Source organism: Oncorhynchus keta, chromosome 30 (assembly GCF_023373465.1).
Source record: "Oncorhynchus keta strain PuntledgeMale-10-30-2019 chromosome 30, Oket_V2, whole genome shotgun sequence".
Classification (NCBI taxonomy): Eukaryota; Metazoa; Chordata; class Actinopteri; order Salmoniformes; family Salmonidae; genus Oncorhynchus; species Oncorhynchus keta.
This window is the reverse complement of record NC_068450.1, coordinates 60,183,608-60,203,892: the sequence shown is the minus strand read 5'-3', so window position 1 is coordinate 60,203,892 and position 20,285 is coordinate 60,183,608. Positions and strand designations below refer to the sequence as shown.

The following is a 20,285-nucleotide window of genomic DNA, read 5'->3' as shown; positions in this document are numbered from 1 at the left end:
ACACGGAAACAATGTTGAATCCTTTTTATCTCCCGGAATGAGTTCAGACCAAGTTGGCAACCTGATGATATGGGTCAATATTAAAATACATACAGTGTTTTGTTCCATTATAGTTTGTAAAGGCATAGTACAGATTATTATAGCGGTACAAACATGGATACATAGTTAAGCGTTACATTATTTTGGGCTGAAGCGCCATGTCTGTAGTAGCATTTCCACATTTTAAGTCTTTTTCCAGGCGATGTTTGTAGTTCATATTTGCGAATTGTTTCTGTAGTCCTTACTTGTAGTCTTTATGTCCATATCCAGCCTGGTCTCATAGACTAGACGTAACATTGTAAATAAAAATCTGGGACACTCAAATTATTATGATATGTTAAGTTTTTATGGTTACTCAAGACAAAAATGAAATACATTGCATTCAGAAAATATTCAGTTCCCTTGACTTCTCCCCCCCCCCAAAAAAAAACTTTACAGCCTTATTCTAAAATGGATTTATTAAATTATATTTCCGCAGCATTGAAGGTTCCCACAAACATTGGCCTCAATCATTCTTAAATGGAATAAGTTTAGAACCATTAAGACTCTTCATAAAAGGGCCTTGGTCAGGGAGGTGACCAAGAGCCCGATGGTCACTCTGACTGAGCTCCAGAGCTCCTCTGTCGAGATGGGAGAAACTTCCAGAAGGAACACCATCTATGCAGCACTCCACCAATCAGGCCTTTGTGGTAGAGTGACCAGGCGGAAGTCACTCCTCAGTAAAAGGCACATGACAGCCTGCTTGGAGTTTGCCAAAAGGCACCTAAAGGACTCTCAGACCTTGAGAAACAAGATTCTCTGAACTGATGAAACCAAGATTGAACTCTTTGGCCTGAATGCCAAGCTTCACGTCTGGAGGAAACCTGACACCATCCCTACGGTGAAGCATGGTGGTAGCAGCATGCTGTGGGAATGTTTTTCAGCGGCAGGGACTGGGAGACTAGTCAGGATCGAGGGAAAGATGAACGGAGCAAAGTATAGAGATCCTTGATGAAAACCTGCACCAGAGCACTCAGGATCTCAGACTGGGGTGAAGGTTCACCTTCCAACAGGATAACGACCCTAAGTACACAGCCAAGATAACGCAGGAGTGGCTTCGGGAAAAGTCTCTGAATGTCCTTGAGTGGCCCAGCCAGAGCCCGGACATGAACCAGATCGAACATCTCTGGAGAAACCTGAAAATAGCTGTGTAGCGACGTTCCCCATCCAACCTGCAGAACAAAATGGGTGAAACTCCCCAAATACAGGTGTGCCAAGCTTGTAGCGTCATACCCAAGAAGACTTGAGAATGTAATCGCTGCCAAAGGTGTTTCAACAAAGTACTGAGTAAAGGGTCTGAAAACTTATGGAAATGCAATATTTAAGTTTTTTATTTGTAATAAATTAGCAAAAATGTCTAAAAACCTGCTTTTGATTTGTCATTATGGGGTTTCGCGCTCCTCTTGTCTCCGCATGTCCTCTATTCCTCTGAGTGCGTGTGTGTGCATGCGCGCCGCGTGATGCGTAAAGGATCGTATGGTTTGTGTAGATTGATGATGGGAAAAAAATGATTTAATACATTTTAGAATAAGGCGGAAATGTAACAAAATGTGGAAAAAGTCAAGGGGTCTGAATACTTTCCAAATGCACTGTAGGTGGATAGGTAGGTGTATAATGCAGATGTCTAGTAACCCAAAGGTTGCGAGTTCAAATCTCATGATGGACAACTTTAGCATATTAGCAACTTTTCAACTACTTACTACTTTTTAGGTACTATGCAACTACTTTGCAACTACTTTTTAGCTAACCCTTCTCTTAAGCCTAACCTTAACCCTTCCTCTAACCTTACCCATTTTAGCTAACCCTTCCCCTAACCCTTTAACCTAACTCTTAAACGTAACCCTGACCTTAACCCCTTGCCTAGCTAATGTTAGCCCCCTAGCTACAATTCATTATGTATTATACGTTTTGCAAATTCATAACATATTGTACGTGTTGCAGATTCGTAACATATTGTACATTTAGAAAATTTGTAACATATAATACGAATTCTAGTTCATAACATATCATATCAAATGGATGATGGACATCCACAAATTAATACATACCATATGAAACGTAACATATTATACTAAATGGAGTGTCTCGGATTTCTTTACAGAATAATACGAAATGCTCTGAGACCAGGTTGCCATATCAGAATTCTGGAGTCCAAGGCAGTGGCTGCTTTGTAAGTACTTATAGGATAAGCCAAGACTAATACCAATCAGATTGAACTGTTACTAAGCTGCTATTTACAGAGTAAGGCTGGCGGTATAATTAGCCTACTGTACATGCTATCATAGCAAAACACTGTTACCTATATCTACACACACCAACACACACAGTCACTCACCATAAACACACACAACCCAACACACGCCGTCACTCACCATAAACACACCACCCCAACACACCCAGTCACTCAACATAAACAAAGACACACACAGCAATTCAGTCCCTCTCTCTCAGGGTACAGAGAAGTGCATCACAGTCTACAGTGCTTTTCTTTGTCATCCAGAATACAGTTTACATATTAATTAAGGCAAGTGTTATAACTCTTTCGGTTTGTGTGTGTGCTTGTGTGTGTTGCATGTGTGATTTGTAGAGAATACATAGGTGTCCATTTCAAAAGCTGTTTAATAGTTGTTGTTGCTAATGGTGTGCTTCTTTTTGGGTGACAGAAACGCCTTGTTTTATAAATATTTTATAAAACATCTTCTCAAACGCCTTTGCCGGGCGGGTTGTGACATCAAAGCAACAGTCTCGTTCAGAGTCCTTGAGGCTAATATAATTAATATGTTCAATGCAAGGCCAGGGCGGACTGATCAAATTTCAATCAATAATCAACGTTCATGGACGTTATGCGTAAGCCGGTGCTCTCTTGGATTAAAGACCAATGAATCCTTGATGGTCCATAATGGTGCCTGTTTGAGTTTGATCAACCAGGGAAAGCAGTGGTCACTGATGAAAAACACACAAGAAGACGTTGATCACAACAACTACATATCAAAATCAGAGAAGTATATATCTAGCGCCCATTCACCCTCCAAATTGGCTACAGTCACAGGCTAACAGTGGACTCTGTCCAGGCAGGTGAACTCTCTCCTTTGACAGTGCTTGCTGTTCTCCCTCTGGGTGGTTGAGTCTCCTGTAGACCAAACAGTTGGGCAGCAGCTGACCGGTACTTCCTAGACATGGTGTTATAGAGGACAGGGTTGATGGCAGCCGAGAGATAGAAGAGGACAGTGGAAACAAGGGAGCAGTACTGGGTGAAGAGCGACCAGAGAGGAGAGGAGCCCTCGGAGGAATGGGACATAAGGTAACGATGCAAGTGGAAAGGCAGCCAGCACAGGACGAAGGCAAAGACCACTACAGCTGGAGAGAGAGAGAGAGGGAGAGGGGAGACAGATAATAAATGTTTGTAATATTGGATTTCTCCTTTTATGCTAATAATAATAGAGAGGGGGGAGTGGGAAGGGGAAATTGAGGGAGGAGGGGAGGCACATACAATTCATTCCAACCATAAAACATTAAATGCAAACATCAGTAATATAATTTTTTTCAGAGAGAGAAATAGGAGAGAGGGGTATGATGGGGAAACTATAGTTATGCCTAATTAAATGACCTTGGTAAAGCTTTACACGACTGGCTGTTATCATGGTTATTAGGTTACTTTGCTGAGTGTTGAAACGTATACACAGCCTGTATCTACAGTATCTGTATTATCCTTGTCTTAATACAATGTTTGATTGATTTAATGCGTATCAAAAGCAATATATATATATATATATATTTTAATGTCTCCAATTCTGTGCCTTTTAAAAACATTATAAACATCCATATCTCAATTATGCAGTGGTTAAAATAGTTTTGAATATGAGCAACCCTACCTAACATCTTGACGGTCTGTCTGTTGCTCTTGTCCCTGTGTGCTACGTTAGCTCCAATATTGTTCTCTCTCCGTCTCTTCCACAACCTTCGTCCAATCAAACTGTACACCACAGTCAAACAAAACACCGGCAGGAAGAAAAACACAGAGCTAACCAACGCCATGGCGGCTAGAAGCCCAGACTCAACCGCGTACTGCGTGGGTTTACACTCGCTAGTGTCTATCTCTGTCTGTCCTTCCGCCCCACCAGCAGTCACAGAGTTTCCCGCCGCTGGGCGAGTCTCGTGCTCCACTCCCACCAGAACGAAGACAGGTCCCGCGCTCAACAGCGACACGAGCCAGAGAAAGAGGATGAGCGCACGGACGCGTCGCTTGGTGACCAGGCGTTTGGCGCGAAGTGGGAAGCAGATGGCCAGGTACCGCTCCACGGACAGAGCGGTTATATTCAAAATCGTTGAATAAGTACAGCACTCACTAACGAACTGAAACAGCTTACAGAATGTATCTCCAAATATCCATGGCCTGTACTTCCATAACCGATACACATCAGGGGGCATACAGAGGAATATCAACAAGTCTGAGACAGCCATGCTACATAAGTAGAGGTTAGTGGTTGTTCTCATGTCTCTGTACTTAGAAACGACCAGTATAGTCATTACATTCCCGGCCACTCCCGCTAGGAACAGGAGAGTACAGGTGATGGTGATTCCCATTAGAACGGGGATGGGGAATAGGTTTTCGGGGGGCACGGGACCCCGGTAGCTCCCGTTAAAGTAGTAGTTCCAGTAGTTATCTTCCCAGCTGCAGTTAACGGGAGAGAGACAGTCAGTTCGGTTGGGCCAGGAGCGCATGCTGCCAGCGGGTCATTCACGCGGCTGGAGGTTCTCCTTGGGGCGGCTGGCGCGCTCCTCTTGTCTCCGCATGTCCTCTATTCCTCTGAGTGCGTGTGTGTGCGTGCGCGCCGCGTGATGCGTAAAGGATCGTAAGGTTTTACCAACAGCAGTTAAGCTCCGAGTCCTCCTCTATTTTAGAACAGTCTTGCACTGGAGCAATACAACACACCTTCCCATCTTGTCTTCCATTTACAAAATGATTTGACTTGTAAGAAATAAAGTATAGCCTTTGAATGTTATTAAATATATCACAAGCTAAAATACATGTCTGAATAAAGAAAATAATACTAACATCCTTTGAGCACATTGTACAAAAGTATTAAACAAATATGAATAGGATCTGATATTCCCTTTCTTCTGGTATTGATAGGCATATATATTGGTCTAAATCACATAGATATACTTTTGATGAACGAGCAAAGACGACCTTCTAAAACAACATCCTCCAAAAAGTGACCCTCTCTTGCTCTGTCCCCTTCATGTGCTCTTATGCGTCAGATGAAAACACAGTAACCGAGACTGAAGGTGAGTCACAGTCAGGGTTTGGTGATGTGACTCTGGAAAGCTCCTCCAACCACTCAGCCAAGAGAAATGGGTAAACAACAAAAACATCCTCTATGAGTCTGTGACATTGAATATTATGGTTTCAGAAACGCAGTCCAAATGTCTCTCTCTCTCTCTCTCTTTCTCTGGAGCCTCCTCATAAGATCAATCGATCATGTCCTGCTCTGTGATTTGATGAGAAATCTCTAAAGAGAAAAAAACAATGTTTTTAAATATGGCACATTCACACATTACACACATGCTCTAGTTTTTTGCATAATTGAATGGAGCAGAAACAACTGTCACAACAGAAAAACTCAAGAGAGGGAGGGAGGGGGTCTTACTGGCAGCCCAAGCTTAGACCTAGCACGCCACCTAATGGTTAAAGCAAACCCTGCATGTGTGTGTGTTCATGTGGGTGTTTGTGTGCGTGTGTTTGTGTATGGCCAACAGTATGGCCAAATTATGATCTATGATGGAAGTTCTTTAGGGGGGGGGTTTTACTCTGCCCTTTGCTCTGTGCTGTTTACCTACACCAGGACATTTATGACCGCACACACACACACACACACACACACACACACACACACACACACACACACATACGCAGAAAGAGAGAGAACGAGTAAGTCGACATAAAGAGCAGTAGAGAGAGAGAAGCCACCTCAGATGACAGAAGTCCAGAGGTCTGATCACAGCAACAGTCAGTGACCTATCAACTTTTCACTGCAACAGGTACTCAGTCTGTGTGCGTGTATGTGTATGTGTATGCGTGGATGTGTGTGTCTCACCTCTTTCTATCACTTTTCTACTTCTCTAGTAGCTACATTAACCAACAAAGGCTAGCAATGATCGTGATATGTGGTTTTACTGCTTTACTACTTTAGCTGTATGCATTAATTGTATGTTGCCCTGGATAAGAGCGTCTGCGAAATTATTCAAATGTGAAAGTGTAAAATGTAAGTCTTCCTCAAGCATCATTCTCACAGGGTGTGGTGTAGTGTCCAGTTCAAAGTCTCAGTCATAAACGCACACATACGTTTACACACACACACACACACACACACACACACACACACACACACACACACACACACACACACACACACACACACACACACACACACACACACACACACACACACACATCCTTGTGGGGACCAAACAATCCTATTTTCCCTAACCCAAACTCTTAACCCTAAACCTTTATTCCTAATTTTAACCCTAACCCTAATTGAAACCCTAACCCTGAACCTAACCTAGCCTAAAATAGCCTTTTTCCAAAACCTGCAAAATAGCAAAATTGTCCTTGTTTTGCTATCTTTGTGACTTCTGGTCCCAACAAGGACACTAAAACTGTCACGTTCTGACCTTAGTTCTTTTGTTATGTCTTTGTTTTAATATGGTCAGGGCGTGAGTTGGGTGGGTTGGCTATGTTCGTTTTTCTATGTTGTGTTTTGAGTTTGGCCTGGTATGGTTCTCAATCAGAGACAGGTGTCATTAGTTGTCTCTGATTGAGAATCATACTTAGGTAGCCTTTTCCCACCTGTGTTTCGTGGGTGTTTCTTTTCTGTTCTGTGTTTGTATTTCACCATTCAGGACTGTTTTCGTTTCGTTCTTGTGTTTTGTTGTTTTTGTTTGAGTATTCATTTTCATTCAAAGAGAATATGAATACTTACCACGCTGCACCTTGGTCCTCCTCTCTATCTCCCAACGACAAGCGTTAGAAAAACACACACACACACACACACACACACACACACACACACACACACACACACACACACACACACACACACACACACACACACACACACACACACACACACACAAACATATGCACACACATGGATACACACAACACACACACATACACATACACACAACACATGCACTCGAGATACAACCTGTGTATATAGTGAGGGGACCAATGTACAGATTCAACCACAGATATTCACTAGTAGGGTGGATAGGATAGGTGTGTGTCTGTGTGTGTGTGCGCAGTGGCGGTAAATGGAGGGGGGGGGGGGGCACTAGCCACCCTGGAAATATCATTGGCCACCCCTGGTCCCCCCAATTCTCATTGGGTCAGAGCACTGCCAATCTGGCACAGATTGGAGAGAAAAGACGGTGCATTTGTTCTGGCAGTTCAGCATGCTGGCTTTAGAGCCATGCGGACGCCTTGGAGTGAGTGAAGGCTGTGGTTGGCTGGCTGGCTTTAGGCTTATGGCGAGCGCATCTGCAGTGAACACTGAACAGCACAACTTCTCAGTTGAGTTGACTAAAGCAGAGGTAGAAAATTATTAGGTAACTAGTATTTGACTTCACAGGAATCTAAACTTGAGTTTTTAATCTCGCTGCTGAGCTAGTGTGTAGCAGCAAATTGCACTATGGCATGCGTTTGTCCAAGATAGAATGTTATGTATGTCCCTTATTGACTGAGGTGAATAAAGCTACTAACACGACTCAGGATATGACCCAGATGCAGACACAGGAGACGAAAATATATAGAGTAGTTTATTAAAACAACAAGAGACAGGCAAATGGCAGGTCGATAACAGGCATAGGTTCAAACCATGTCCGAGTCTGATAGGTACAGGGTGGCAGGCAGGCTTGGGGTCAGGGCAGGCAGAATAGGTCAGAACCAGAAGAACTAGAAAACAGGGATTAGAGAGAACAGGAGTATGGGAAGGAGGAGACAGAGGGCTGTGAGACAGAGGTTTAATTCTTGATACATGAAAAGCAGGATGTATACAGAGGGTGCGGGCAGCAGAAGACAAACAGCATAGGGGCTATGAATCTTAGAGATGGGAAAGGTCCGATTAAACAGGGGGAAAGTTTGCGGGACTCCACCTGGAGGGGCAGATCCCAAGTGGACCGTCATACCCTCTGGCCGAGATGATAACTGGGAGCTAGGGTCCGGTGGCAGTCCGCCTGTCGTTGATACCTTGAGGTGGTCTTGAGAAGAGCAGACCGGGCTCTCTTCCAGGTACGGCGACAGCGGCGGGTGAACACCTGGGCCGAGGTAATGCTGACCTCTTCTTCTTTCTCAGGGAACAGCGGGGGGATAATAACCCATCGAAAACTCGAAAAGCGAGAGATCAGTGGCTGAGCAGGGAAGGGTGTTGCGGGCGTATTCCACCCACACGAGTTGCTGGCTCCAGGTAGTGGGGTTTGCAGAGACAAGGCAACAACGAGTTGTCTCCAGGTCCTGATTAGCTTGCTCCGACTGGCCATTAGACTGGTTGAGAAACCCGGAGGACAGGTTGGCCGACAACCCAGTGAGTGTGCAGAATGCCTTCTAGAACCAGGACGAGAACTGAGGACCACGGTCGGAGACCATGTCCAACGGAAGTCCATGGCTCCGGAAGACGCGTTGCACCATGATCTGGGTATCTTTGGCTGAGGGTAGCTTGGGGAGGGTAATGAAATTGGAAGCTTTGGAAAACCTGTCCACTAGCGTAAGGATAGGGGTGAGCCATCAGATGGAGGGAGTCCAGGGACGAAGTCCAGGGATATACAGTATGTGACCAGGGACAGTGAGGGATAGGAAATGGTTGAAGAAGGCCAGCCGGAGCATACTGAGGAGTCTTATTCTGAGCACAGACAGTGCAGGTGGTGACGAACACGGAGAAGTCAGGAACCATGGTGGGCCACCAAAAGCGTTGTCGCACAAAGGCCAGCGTCTGAAGGGAGCCAGGGTGGCAGGCAAGCCTTTGAGGAATGAGCCCATTCCAGGACCCCCCCCCCCATCCGCTAGAGACGAGGTAGGAAGGATGGTCTCGGAGCCCGAGGGTGTAGCAGGGGCTATAGCAGCGTGAAAGCGCATCCAGCTTAACATTCTTGGACCCCGGGCGGTAGGAGATGGTAAAGTTGAACCGAGAGTAAAGGCCCATCGAGCTTGGCTGAAGTTGAGACAATTGGTGGTGCAGAGATATTCCAGGTTCTTGTGATCCGTCCACACAATGAATGGATGTTCCCGCCCCCTCTAACCAGTGCCTCCACTCCTCCAACGCCGTCTTCACTGCAATAGTTCTCGATAGTTCATAATTCCTCTCTGTGGCGTTAAGACGATGGCAAAAGAAGGCGCAGGGATGCAGCTTTAGGTCCAGGGCAGAACGCTGGGACAGGACAGCTCCCACTCCGACCACCAAAGCATCGAACTCCACCATGAACTGGGGGGATGGAGCCGGATGGATTAAGAGTCAGATAGGTACAGGACGGCAGCCAGTCTCGTGGTCAGGAAAGGTAGAATAGGCCAAATCCGGAAGAACAAGACAACAGGGACTAGAGAGAACAGGAGTACGGGAAAAAACACGCTGACGAGACAAGGCGAACTGGCAAAAGACAAACAGAAAACACAGGAATAAATGCGCAGGGGATAATGGGGGAAATGGGCGACACCTGGAAGGAGGTGGAGACAAGCAGTTCCTTCAGTAAGTATTCATACCCCTTAACTTATTCCACATTTTGTTGTGTTACAGCCTGAATTCAAAAAGGATTAAATATTTGTATTTTCTCACCCTGTAACACCCTGTTCTGTTTCACCTGTCTTTGTGCTTGTCTCCATCCCGCTCCAGGTGTCTCCAATCTTCCCCATTATCCTCAGTGTATTTATACCCGTGTTCTCTCTTTGTTTGTTGCCAGTTCGTTTTGTTTTGTGAAACCTACCAGCGTTTTCCCCCTTGCTCCTGTCTGTTCTAGTTCCTGTTTTCTAGTTTTTCACAGATTTGACCATTCTGCCTGCCCTGACCTTGAGCCTGCCTGCCGTTCTGTATTTTGCCACACCACACTGGATTATTGTCCTTGCCTGCTCTGACACTGAGACTGCCTGCCGTTCTGGACCCTCGAGCTGCAGCCCTCCTCCTTCCCCTCAAAGATAGCGCACCTCATCACACTGATGTCTGGGAGGGCTCTCGCCTGTGCTACGGCAGAATGGGACAACAGTCGGCCGTATGCTTCAGTCTGGAGGTGTTCGTGATGGAGGTAAAGAAAGTTTTCGATGCTCCATTGTCCGAGAGAGAGGCTGCCCGGAAGTTACTCCAGGTGTGGCAGACTATGCGGTGGATTTCCGCACGTTGGCTGCTGAGAGTGCCTAGAACCCGGAAGCGCTGTTCGTCATGTCCCTGCATGAGGACGTAAAGGACGAGCTTGCAGCCCGGGAACTACTGACGGATCTTAACTCGCTCATCGCCTTGTCCATTCTAATTGATGGGCGACTACGGGAACGTAGAAAGTAGAGGAGATTCGGTTTCACTCGCCCTCCAAGGATTCCACCTCGCCTCCGAGGCATTCCGGAAGTCCCAGGCGGCTCTGTTGCCGAGAGAACCCGAGGCTACCCGAGTTCCCCAAGAGTCTCCGAAGACTCTCAATTCACCTCTTCCCGAGCTGATGCAACTAGGCAGAGCTAGGCTGTCTCCAGCTGAAAGGCTATACAGGTTCCTGTGGTATTGGGATTCTCCTGGCTCCAGTGACACAATCCCCTCAGTGACTGCTCTGCTGGTGCCGTCATGGGCTGGAGCTCGATCTGCTACGCCTATTGCCTGAAGTCAGCACAGCCTGCCTCGGGACATCTTCCTGGGGGCTCGGATGTTTCCCTGGACCTCTTTGACATTCCCGCGGAGTACCAGGAGGAGGTGTTCAGTAAGGCCCGGACCACTTCGCTTCCGCCGCACTGACCATATGACTGCGGGATTGACCTTCTCCCAGGCACCACTCCGCCCCAGCGACGACTGTACTCTCTGTCGGGTCCGTAGACCTACATTGAGGACTCCCTAGCTGCAGGGTTCATCCATCCTTCTTCCTCCCCGCCGGCGCAGGGTTCTTCTTTGTGGAGAAGATGGACAATACTCTGCACCTGTGCAGAAACTACTCGGCTCTCAACGACATCACGGTGAAGAATCGCTACCTGCTACCCCTCATCTCCTCGGCCATCGAGCTGCTCCAGGGGGCCTCCGTGTTCTCCAAGCTGGACCTACGGAAAGCCTACCACCTGGTGCGGATACGGGAAGGGGATGAGTGGAAGACTGCCTTCAACAAAACTCTCCACCCGGATTAGATTATAGGCCCTTTCCCCATCTCCAAGGTCATTAGCCCATCTGTTGTTCGTCTTCTGTTGCCCATCTCCCTCTGTATACATCCCACTTTTCATGTTTCCAGAATTAAACACATCTCCCATAGCCCTTTGTCTCATGTTTTAGGTGTCTCTAATCTTCCCCATTATCCCTAGTGTATTTATACCTGTGTTCTCTGTTTGTCTGTTGCCAGTTTGTTTTGTTTAGCGAAACCTACCAACGTTTTCCCCCTTGCTCTTGTCTGTTCTAGTTCTTTCCAGTTTTGACCATTCTGCCTGACCTGACCCTGAGCCTGCCTGCCGTTCTGTACCTTGCACACCAAACTGAATTATTGACCCCTGCCTGCTCTGACCCTGAGACTGCCTGCCGTTCTGGACCTTTTGCACATGATCTGGATTACTGACCTCTGCCTGCCCTTGACCTGTCGTTTTGCCTGCCCCTGTACTAGTTTTGTTACTTCGACACTGTCTGCATCTGGGTCTTACCTGAAAAGTGATACACCCATCTACACACAATACCCCATAATGACAAAGTGAAAGCATGTTTTTAGAAATTGTAGAACATTTATTGAAAATTAAATACAGAAATATCTCATTTCCATAAGTACACACACCCCTGAGTCAAGACTTTGTAGAAGCACCTTTGGCGGCGATTACAGTTTTGAGTCATCTTGGGTATGTCTGTATTAGCTTTGCACATCTGAATTTGGCATCTCTTTCCCATTCTTCCTACAAGATTTTCTCAAGCCTTGCGGTCAGATGCCAAGCAGTTGCCATATCAAAACAAGTGGTGATGCAGCCAGTCAAGATGTTCTCAATGGTGCAGCTGTATAGATTTTTGAAGATCTGAGGGCCCATGTCGAATCTTTTCAACCTCCTGAGGGGGAAGAGGTGTTGTTGTGCCCTCACCATGACTGTGTTAGTGTGTGTGGACCATGATAATTCCTTAGTGATGTGGACACCAAGGAATTTGAAGCTCTCGACCTGCTCCACTACAGCCCAATCGATGTGGATGGGGCTGCGCTCGGCCCTCCGTTTCCTGTAGTCCACGATCAGCTCCTTTGTCTTGCTGATGTTGAGGCAGAGGTTGTTGTCCTGGTAGCACAATGTCAGGTCTCTGACCTCCTTCCTGTAGGCTGTCAGTCTTAGAATTTTTTGATCTCTCCTCTAATCCCTCCCCTTACCCAAAGCCCTCCAACTCAGCTCAGATTCATGCAGATTCCCCCAATGAGAGAACCCAGGGGGAGGGTATGACTGTTTCAATGCAGCTGATTGGTTTAGAGTTTGGTAGCCCCTCCTCTCTTGAGGAATTTTCTAAGAGGAGTTGTTTCCACAGTACATTCGTTCACATACACTCTGTTATACAAGAGGAACGGTACACTGAGTGTGTATAGGGTGTGTAGAGTGTGTGTATGTTTGTAGTGTGTGCACATGTGTGTGTTTAGTCTACCCAGTAGTCTAGAAGAGGGACAAATCAAAATGAGGACAGGAGCAGGAGCAGGTCAGTGAAGTTTTTCTTTCTCTCTCTCTGTCACCCTGTTCTATATTTGTTCCAATGGAGAAGTAGTGTGTGTGTGTGTGTGTGTGTGTGTGTGTGTGTGTGTGTGTGTGTGTGTGTGTGTGTGTGTGTGTGTGTGTGTGTGTGTGTGTGTGTGTGTGTGTGTACCTTATCTCTCTCTCTTTCTCCCACCATGTTGTGAAAAGCTTGTTGCTGCTTTTGATATGCCTGACTGACTGTCCCTCGCTAGCTGAACAGTTCTGTTCTCTGTTCTCTCCCTCTTTCCTTTTCTTCCCTCTCCATTTCCTCACTGCCTCGTTTATATCCCCTTCTCCTCACCCTACTGCTCTCTCACTCTCCCTCTCCTTCTCGCCTTTCCTCCCTCTTATTTTCTCCTCACCAGTACATGTGCCGTCTTTATTGGTAACGTTGTTACTTGCCACATTTGTAGAACAGATTCAACGTTTCAAAGACTACACCAAGTCTCTTTGTTGTTGTCGGTGATATAAGCCATTACACAGTTCTGCTGGGCTCCTCTCCTAACAAAACAATCATAGCTGAGTTTCATGACCTCTTGTCTCCCTCTCTCTGCTCTACACATCCTGTTCCTGAATACATATTAACTATGGTGGGGCAGTTAGAAGCCTCTGGCTGGATGACGAGGTCTAGTCTGACTGTACTGACTAGCTCTCTGTCTTGTCATTCTATCTAGTTTGAGCAGTCATTATATTTGATCAGTCATTATGTTTGATCAGTCATTATGTTTGATCAGTCAGTATGTTTGATCAGTCCGTATGTTTGATCAGTCATTATGTTTGATCAGTCAGTATGTTTGATCAGTCAGTATGTTTGATCAGTCATGATGTTTGAGCAGTCATGATGTTTGATCAGTCATTATATTTGATCAGTCATTATGTTTGATCAGTCATTATGTTTGATCAGTCCGTATGTTTGATCAGTCATTATGTTTGATCAGTCATTATGTTTGATCAGTCATTATGTTTGATCAGTCATGATGTTTGATCAGTCAGTATGTTTGATCAGTCATTATGTTTGATCAGTCATTATATTTGATCAGTCATTATGTTTGATCGGTCATTATGTTTGATCAGTCATTATATTTGATCAGTCATTATTTTTGATCAGTCATTATATTTGATCAGTCATTATTTTTTATCAGTCATTATGTTTGATCAGTCAGTATGTTTGATCAGTCATTATGTTTGATCAGTCATTATGTTTGATCAGTCAGTATGTTTGATCAGTCATTATGTTTGATCAGTCATTATGTTTGATCAGTCATTATGTTTGATCAGTCATTATGTTTGATCAGTCATTATGTTTGATCAGTCATTATGTTTGATCAGTCATTATGTTTGATCAGTCATTATATTTGATCAGTCATTATGTTTGATCAGTCATTATGTTTGATCAGTCATTATGTTTGATCAGTCATTATGTTTGATCAGTCATTATGTTTGATCAGTCATTATGTTTGATCAGTCATTCATCCAAATAGGATAACTGTAACAGTCATTGTCAACATTTGTGAAATGGTGCACACTCTCATTCCCACACACACGTGCACGTACACACACACACACACACACACACACACACACACACACACACACACACACACACACACACACACACACACACACACACACACACACACACACACACACACACACACACACACACACACACACACACTTGTTATTCTATCCTTGTGGGAACCAAATTTATTTTTGCATTCAAAATCCTATTTTCCCTAACCCTAGCCCCTAATCCCTAACTCTAACCCTAATTCTAACCCTAAACCTAACCCTTACCCCTAATCCCTAACTCTAACCCTATCCCTAATTATAACCCTAAACCTAAACCCTAAGATTAACATAGTCATTGTCCTCATGGGGATGTGGGAAATGTCCCCACGTGGGAGAATTTTCCTTGTTTCACTATCCTTGTGGCAACTTTTGGTCCCCACACACACGCACCCCCACACAGGTGGTTTCAGCTCAGAGAGATCAAGCCAACATGTAAACTCAAACCACCTGCTGGAAAGTAGAATACAGTGTGTGTGTGTGTGTGTGTGTGTGTGTGATTGTGTTAGAAAGATGTGTACAATGAAGCCTTGTATTACAGCCAGCAGGACTCAGCTCTGGTGATAATAATTACCCCTCTCTCTCTCTCTCTCTCTCTCTCTCTCTCTCTCTCTCTCTCTCTCTCTCTCTCTCTCTCTCTCTCTCTCTCTCTCTAGCGTTTAAATGATTAGATAATAAACAGCTTTAGTGTAGGCAGAGACAGAGGTGTCACAGACCACTCTCTCACTCTGTTGCTCTCGCTCTGTCATCTGTGCTAGGCGGAGGTTGGCACCACATTGACTGTAAATGCCATATTGTGTCCACAAATCTCTTCTCACTTATTTTTCTGGTATGTGTGTGCGTGTGTGTGCGTGTGTGTCTTTGTGCATGTGTAGATAACAATTTATCAAAAATGAATAGAAAAATAAAGAAGGATAATGTTTGGCGACATAGAGTAGCTGGTATTTATAGTTTTCTCCTATTTGACAAAAACCATCATCATGACAACCCTGGACAGGAAACAGGAAGTAGATAAAAGCAACACTCCATCTGTCATCCCTCTCTCTTCCTACCTCTCTCTCTCTCTCTCACTCTCTCTCCCCCTCTTCTTCAAAACCCTCTCTCTCTCTCTATCACCCCCCTCTTTCTCTGATCCCATTCATTCCAGTACTGACTGAAGATGAACCATTTCATTCCACTGGGACATGACAGAGGCCTCGAGCGAGACGTAAAGCGGTGTGTGTGTGTTTGTGTCCGTGTGTGTGTGTGTGTCACAGAGAGTGAGCGACGGAAAGAGAGAGAGAGAATTCAAACCCCCACACACACACACTGTGCCGTGCTACAGCTGACTTCTAGGTCATCGGTATAGTGGGCGAAAAAACCAAGACACTAGGGTGGGCGATGCCCCACTGACATAAATCACAAACACACAGCTTCACACACAGTGTCTGCTATCATTCTGAGCATGCGTAATTCGCAAAAGAAAAAATGTATTTGTATTGTAGATATGCAGTGTTGTAATAACGTTATATGATGGACTGTTTTGTCTTTTGTTTTATGTGTAATGTAAGTGCCTTAACTTGTTTGTACCCCAGGAAGAGTAGCTGCTGCCTTGGCAGGAAGTAGCGGGGATCCCTCATAAATACAAATAGGACACCGAATACAACACACTAGTCTAGAAGATTATCTGATGGTCTTCTGAGGCCAGACAGAACTCACTGACACACACAGACGTCATCATGACAGCGTAACACACACAAAACAAGACTCAACATGCTACCACACACAAAGAGCCAGACACTGTCGTAAGCCAACAGAGTTTTACAGTCAAATGTGTGTGTGTGTGTGTGTGAGTGTGTGTGAGTGTGTGTGAGTGTGTGTGTGTGTGAGTGTGTGTGTGTGTGAGTGTGTGTGTGTGTGAGTGTGTGTGTGTGTGAGTGTGTGAGTGTGTGTGTGTGTGAGTGTGTGTGTGTGTGAGTGTGTGTGTGAGTGTGTGAGTGTGTGTGTGTGTGTGTGTGTGTGTGTGTGTGTGTGTGTGTGTGTGTGTGTGTGTGTGTGTGTGTGTGTGTGTGTGTGTGTGAGTGTGTGTGTGTGTGTGTGTGTGTGTGTGTGTGTGTGTGTGTGTGTGTGTGTGTGTGTGTGTGTGTGTGTGTGTGTGTGAGTGTGTGTGTGTGTGTGTGTGTGTGTGAGTGTGTGTGTGAGTGTGTGTGTGTGTGTGTGTGTGAGTGTGTGTGTGTGTGTGTGTGTGTGTGTGTGTGTGTGTGAGTGTGTGTGCACGCCGGCCTTGACTTTCCTCAGAGAAATTTCTAGGCTTCTGACCAGAAATGACATCACATCCCTCTTGTTGCCATGGAGCCCCGCCTGTCTGTCTGTCTGGCTTGGCGTTGCACTAAGGACACACACACTTGGGTTCTGTCTTTGATGTGGTGTGTTTGGAAAGGCCCAGTGCCTGTTAAGATGATTATTTTCCTCTGACCCTGGCAGTGATACGTAGTCTACTCTGTGTGCAGAGAGTCTTACTGTAAAGTACAAGCAGAGCTTTAATGACTGGCATTATAGTCTCCAGTAAGACATTAATTATAGTACTGGTCCAGTCCTACCCATTATACACACACACTGTTCTATACTCTACTATTTTGGAAGACAGCTTCCATTGACTTCCTGTAGCTCTCTGCAGGGCCAGCGTCAGCCAATGAGGTAGCAGCATCTCTAACCAATGGCCCTCTACTGTTAGTGGACAACCATTGGTTCTATTCTGGGATGTGTGTGTGTGTGGGAGTCTTGAATTTGAGGGGAAGGATGTCAGGTATGTGTGTTTCTCCCTCAAATTCAAGTTCACACACAGGCAGGCACGTACATACACACACCCACCCACCCACCCACCCACCCACCCACCCACACACACACACTGCTGCAGGGATGATCTGTACTGCAGTAGAAAGTGATAATACATGCAGCGCAACATACAGCTGTCTCTTACTCTTGGACAGAAACACCTTCTCTACAAAGCAGACAACGTTATGACTATTCAACGGTTCAAGTTCTCCTCTCTTCTCCTCCTCTCCTCATCCAGGTGTGCCCTGTTCTGACGGCTGAGAGCTAGGCATGCTGGATAAAGACCCCACCACCAGCAGCCTTCAACTGACGACCTCTGACCCCTCTGACATTGCTGTGGAACCCAGTGACATCACAGACGGCCTCGGCATCAGCAGGAAGATGTCGGACGTAGTTGAGAGTTTGGACACCAGAGAGTTGGACATGGGAGATGGAGAGGAGACTGACAATGACCCTATCACCATAGGTGTGTGTATGTGTGTGTGTATGAGAGCTCTTGATATGAATGATGTGATGAGAGATGTATCCAATTGGCTTTTTCGCTACCTCTCCAGGGGACAGTCGTATAGGGTTCAGTGCTGTGTATCACACCGTGGGTTTTAAAGAGTCTGAAGCCAGGGTCTATCTCCCTACTGTCCCCATCACTGCTAAGATACTGGAGGTGGAGAGGTTCAACACAGCGCAGGACAGGTTCAACATCACGGCACAGAGGAGTGTCAACAAGGTACCCACACACACATGCACGCTCACACTCACACACACACACACACACACACACACACACACACACACACACACACACACACACACACACACACACACACACACACACACACACACACACACACACACACACATGATCTCTGTCTGTGTAGAGTCAGCCTGCAGTGTTTAAGATTGAGCTGAGACATGGAGAGTTCAGCTGGGTGGTCAAGAGAAAGGAGAAACACTTCATGGACCTCCACAGAGAACTGGTCCGATACAAGATGTTCATGAGGGTACCGCTACCCTCCCGCAGGTACACTCACAGACACACACACACATATACAGTGGCTTGTGAAAGTATTCACCCCTCTTGGCATTTTTCCTATTTTGTTGCCTTACAACCTGGAAGTAAAATAGATTTTTTGGGGGGGGGGGGGTTTGTATCATTTGATTTACACAACATGCCTATCACTTTGAAGATGCCAAATATTTTTCTTGTGAGACAAACAAGAAATAAGACAAAAAAAACAGAAAACTTGAGCGTGCATAACTATTCACCTCCCCCGAAGTCAGTACTTTGTAGAGCCACCTTTTTTAGCAATTACTGCTGCAAGTCTCTTGGCATATGTCTCTATAAGCTTGGCACATCTAGCCACTGGGATTTTTGCCCATTCTTCAAGGCAAAACTGCTCCAGCTCCTTCAAGTTGGATGGGTTCCGCTGGTGTACAGCAATCTTTAAGTCGTACCACAGATTCTCAAATGGATTGAGGTCTGGACTTTGACTAGGCCATTCCAAGACATTTAAATGTTTCCTCTTAAACGACTCGACTCTCTCCTCTTTCTCTCTCTCTCTCTTTTTCTCTCTCTCTCTCTCTCGCTCTCCTCTTTCTCTCTCCTCTTTCTCTCTCACTCTCTCTCTCAGCCACACAACGAGGAGGAGGACAATGAAGAAGAGTGAAGTGAGACATATGCCGGAGCTACCGCGTGGCGGAGATGAGTTGGCACAAGACGAACAGGTCTACAGTAGAAGGGTAGGTGTGTTTGAGTGTGTTTGTCGTATTAATTTTATAGAAGAATACAGTATATACTTCATATAAACACTGTACAGTACATCTACTGTAGTAATACTGCATTTATTATGTTCCCTGTACAGAAACAGCTGGAAGATTATCTGAACAAGCTGCTAAGGATGGCCATGTACAGGAAATACTACCACACTGTGAGTACTACTCATAGAATTATGAATTACAATACTAGAATGGACATGAACCTTCTTATGATGGTCAGGGAGTTGGTCAACCATGGTTTTCCAGTGCTGTGATAAGATATTGTGTAAAATACAGAATTTGAAGAATTGATCTGGACTGGATTTGTGTTAACCAGCCAGACCCTTTTAGAGGATAGATTTTTTTTAATTAACTGCCAATATGCCAACATTCTATTCAAACAATACAGTCAATCCACAGCCATACACTGTCTCAAATCAGTTGATGATAGGACTTCTGATATTGTATCATGTAATGGCACTTTCAGCTTTCCAAGAAATCTGAGACATGTACGGTCTGTTTACATATATTTAGAGGCTATTTATACAGAAAATGTGTATAAAACCTGTCTAAACTGTATTTAAAATGATATGACAATATTCTAGGTTGACAATAATTCCATTACACAAGTTCTGATACACCACATGCCTTACTTTTATTTTCCTGCATAAGTAAAACCAGGATTAGGCCTCTACTGCCATTCATTGCAATTAGACTGGTTTTGAATTTCTCCCTGAACAAGATGGCTGCCATTTTGGCCCCATTACGGAACTTTGAGGGTTGAGGGTTGATGACATAGCCCCTCTACTACTAAACTACACTAGACTATAGGCGACCGGAACTGGACTGACTACTACTTCTCTCTTTATCTAATACCTATTAATACGGTTCCTCTCTCTCCTCAGATGGAGTTTATAGACGTCAGCCAGATGTCCTTCATCCATGACCTGGGACCTAAAGGACTGTGAGGAACAACAGATTAGTGAACAGATCCTGTCTTTATGACTGTGCCATCATGCCCATTGTTATTGGAATAGCTGAAAATAGATTTGTTTTATTTAGTGTATTCATCATTTAAACATGTTTCAGGGAGGGGATGATACACAAGCGTTCCGGAGGTCATCGTATCCCAGGCTTGAACTGCTGTGGTCACAGT

General features: G+C 45.2%; 2 protein-coding genes across 8 annotated transcripts in view; one reads left to right on the top strand and one right to left on the bottom strand.

Annotated features, from left to right (window-relative positions):
- Window positions 1-16: 16 nt before the first annotated feature.
- LOC118377689 (growth hormone secretagogue receptor type 1-like) lies at window positions 17-4,878 on the bottom strand. 2 transcript variants are annotated; one of them, XM_035764636.2, is made up of 2 exons: window positions 3,951-4,878; window positions 17-3,435 (listed from the first exon to the last, which is right to left on the bottom strand). In XM_035764636.2, exons 1-2 carry the CDS (start codon window positions 4,798-4,800, stop codon window positions 3,122-3,124), a joined length of 1,164 nt encoding a protein of 387 aa, XP_035620529.1. In that variant the 5' UTR covers window positions 4,801-4,878; the 3' UTR covers window positions 17-3,121. The 2 variants fall into 2 exon arrangements, with proteins under 2 accessions (XP_035620529.1, XP_035620530.1); XM_035764637.2 differs by having other exon boundaries at window positions 17-3,248; window positions 3,951-4,872.
- A 1,121-nt stretch (window positions 4,879-5,999) lies between these two features.
- Window positions 6,000-20,285, top strand: part of LOC118377686 (phospholipase D1-like) — a 23,331-nt gene continuing 9,045 nt past the window's right edge. For 3 of the 6 annotated variants that reach the window (XR_008087685.1, XM_052488793.1, XM_052488790.1), the window contains exons 1-8: window positions 12,791-12,959; window positions 17,616-17,843; window positions 17,932-18,101; window positions 18,253-18,395; window positions 19,006-19,114; window positions 19,237-19,302; window positions 20,035-20,093; window positions 20,219-20,285. The exon at window positions 20,219-20,285 is cut by the window's right edge and continues 26 nt beyond it. Coding sequence is in view for 5 of the 6 variants with exons in the window: in XM_052488793.1 (XP_052344753.1) it covers window positions 17,648-17,843; window positions 17,932-18,101; window positions 18,253-18,395; window positions 19,006-19,114; window positions 19,237-19,302; window positions 20,035-20,093; window positions 20,219-20,285 (810 nt within the window). In the remaining variant the exon portion in view is untranslated. Of the gene's footprint in view, window positions 6,121-12,790; window positions 12,960-15,761; window positions 15,779-17,615; window positions 17,844-17,931; window positions 18,102-18,252; window positions 18,396-19,005; window positions 19,115-19,236; window positions 19,303-20,034; window positions 20,094-20,218 lie in introns of those variants that run through there. The other 3 variants (XM_052488791.1, XM_052488792.1, XM_052488794.1) reach the window with 3 other exon arrangements.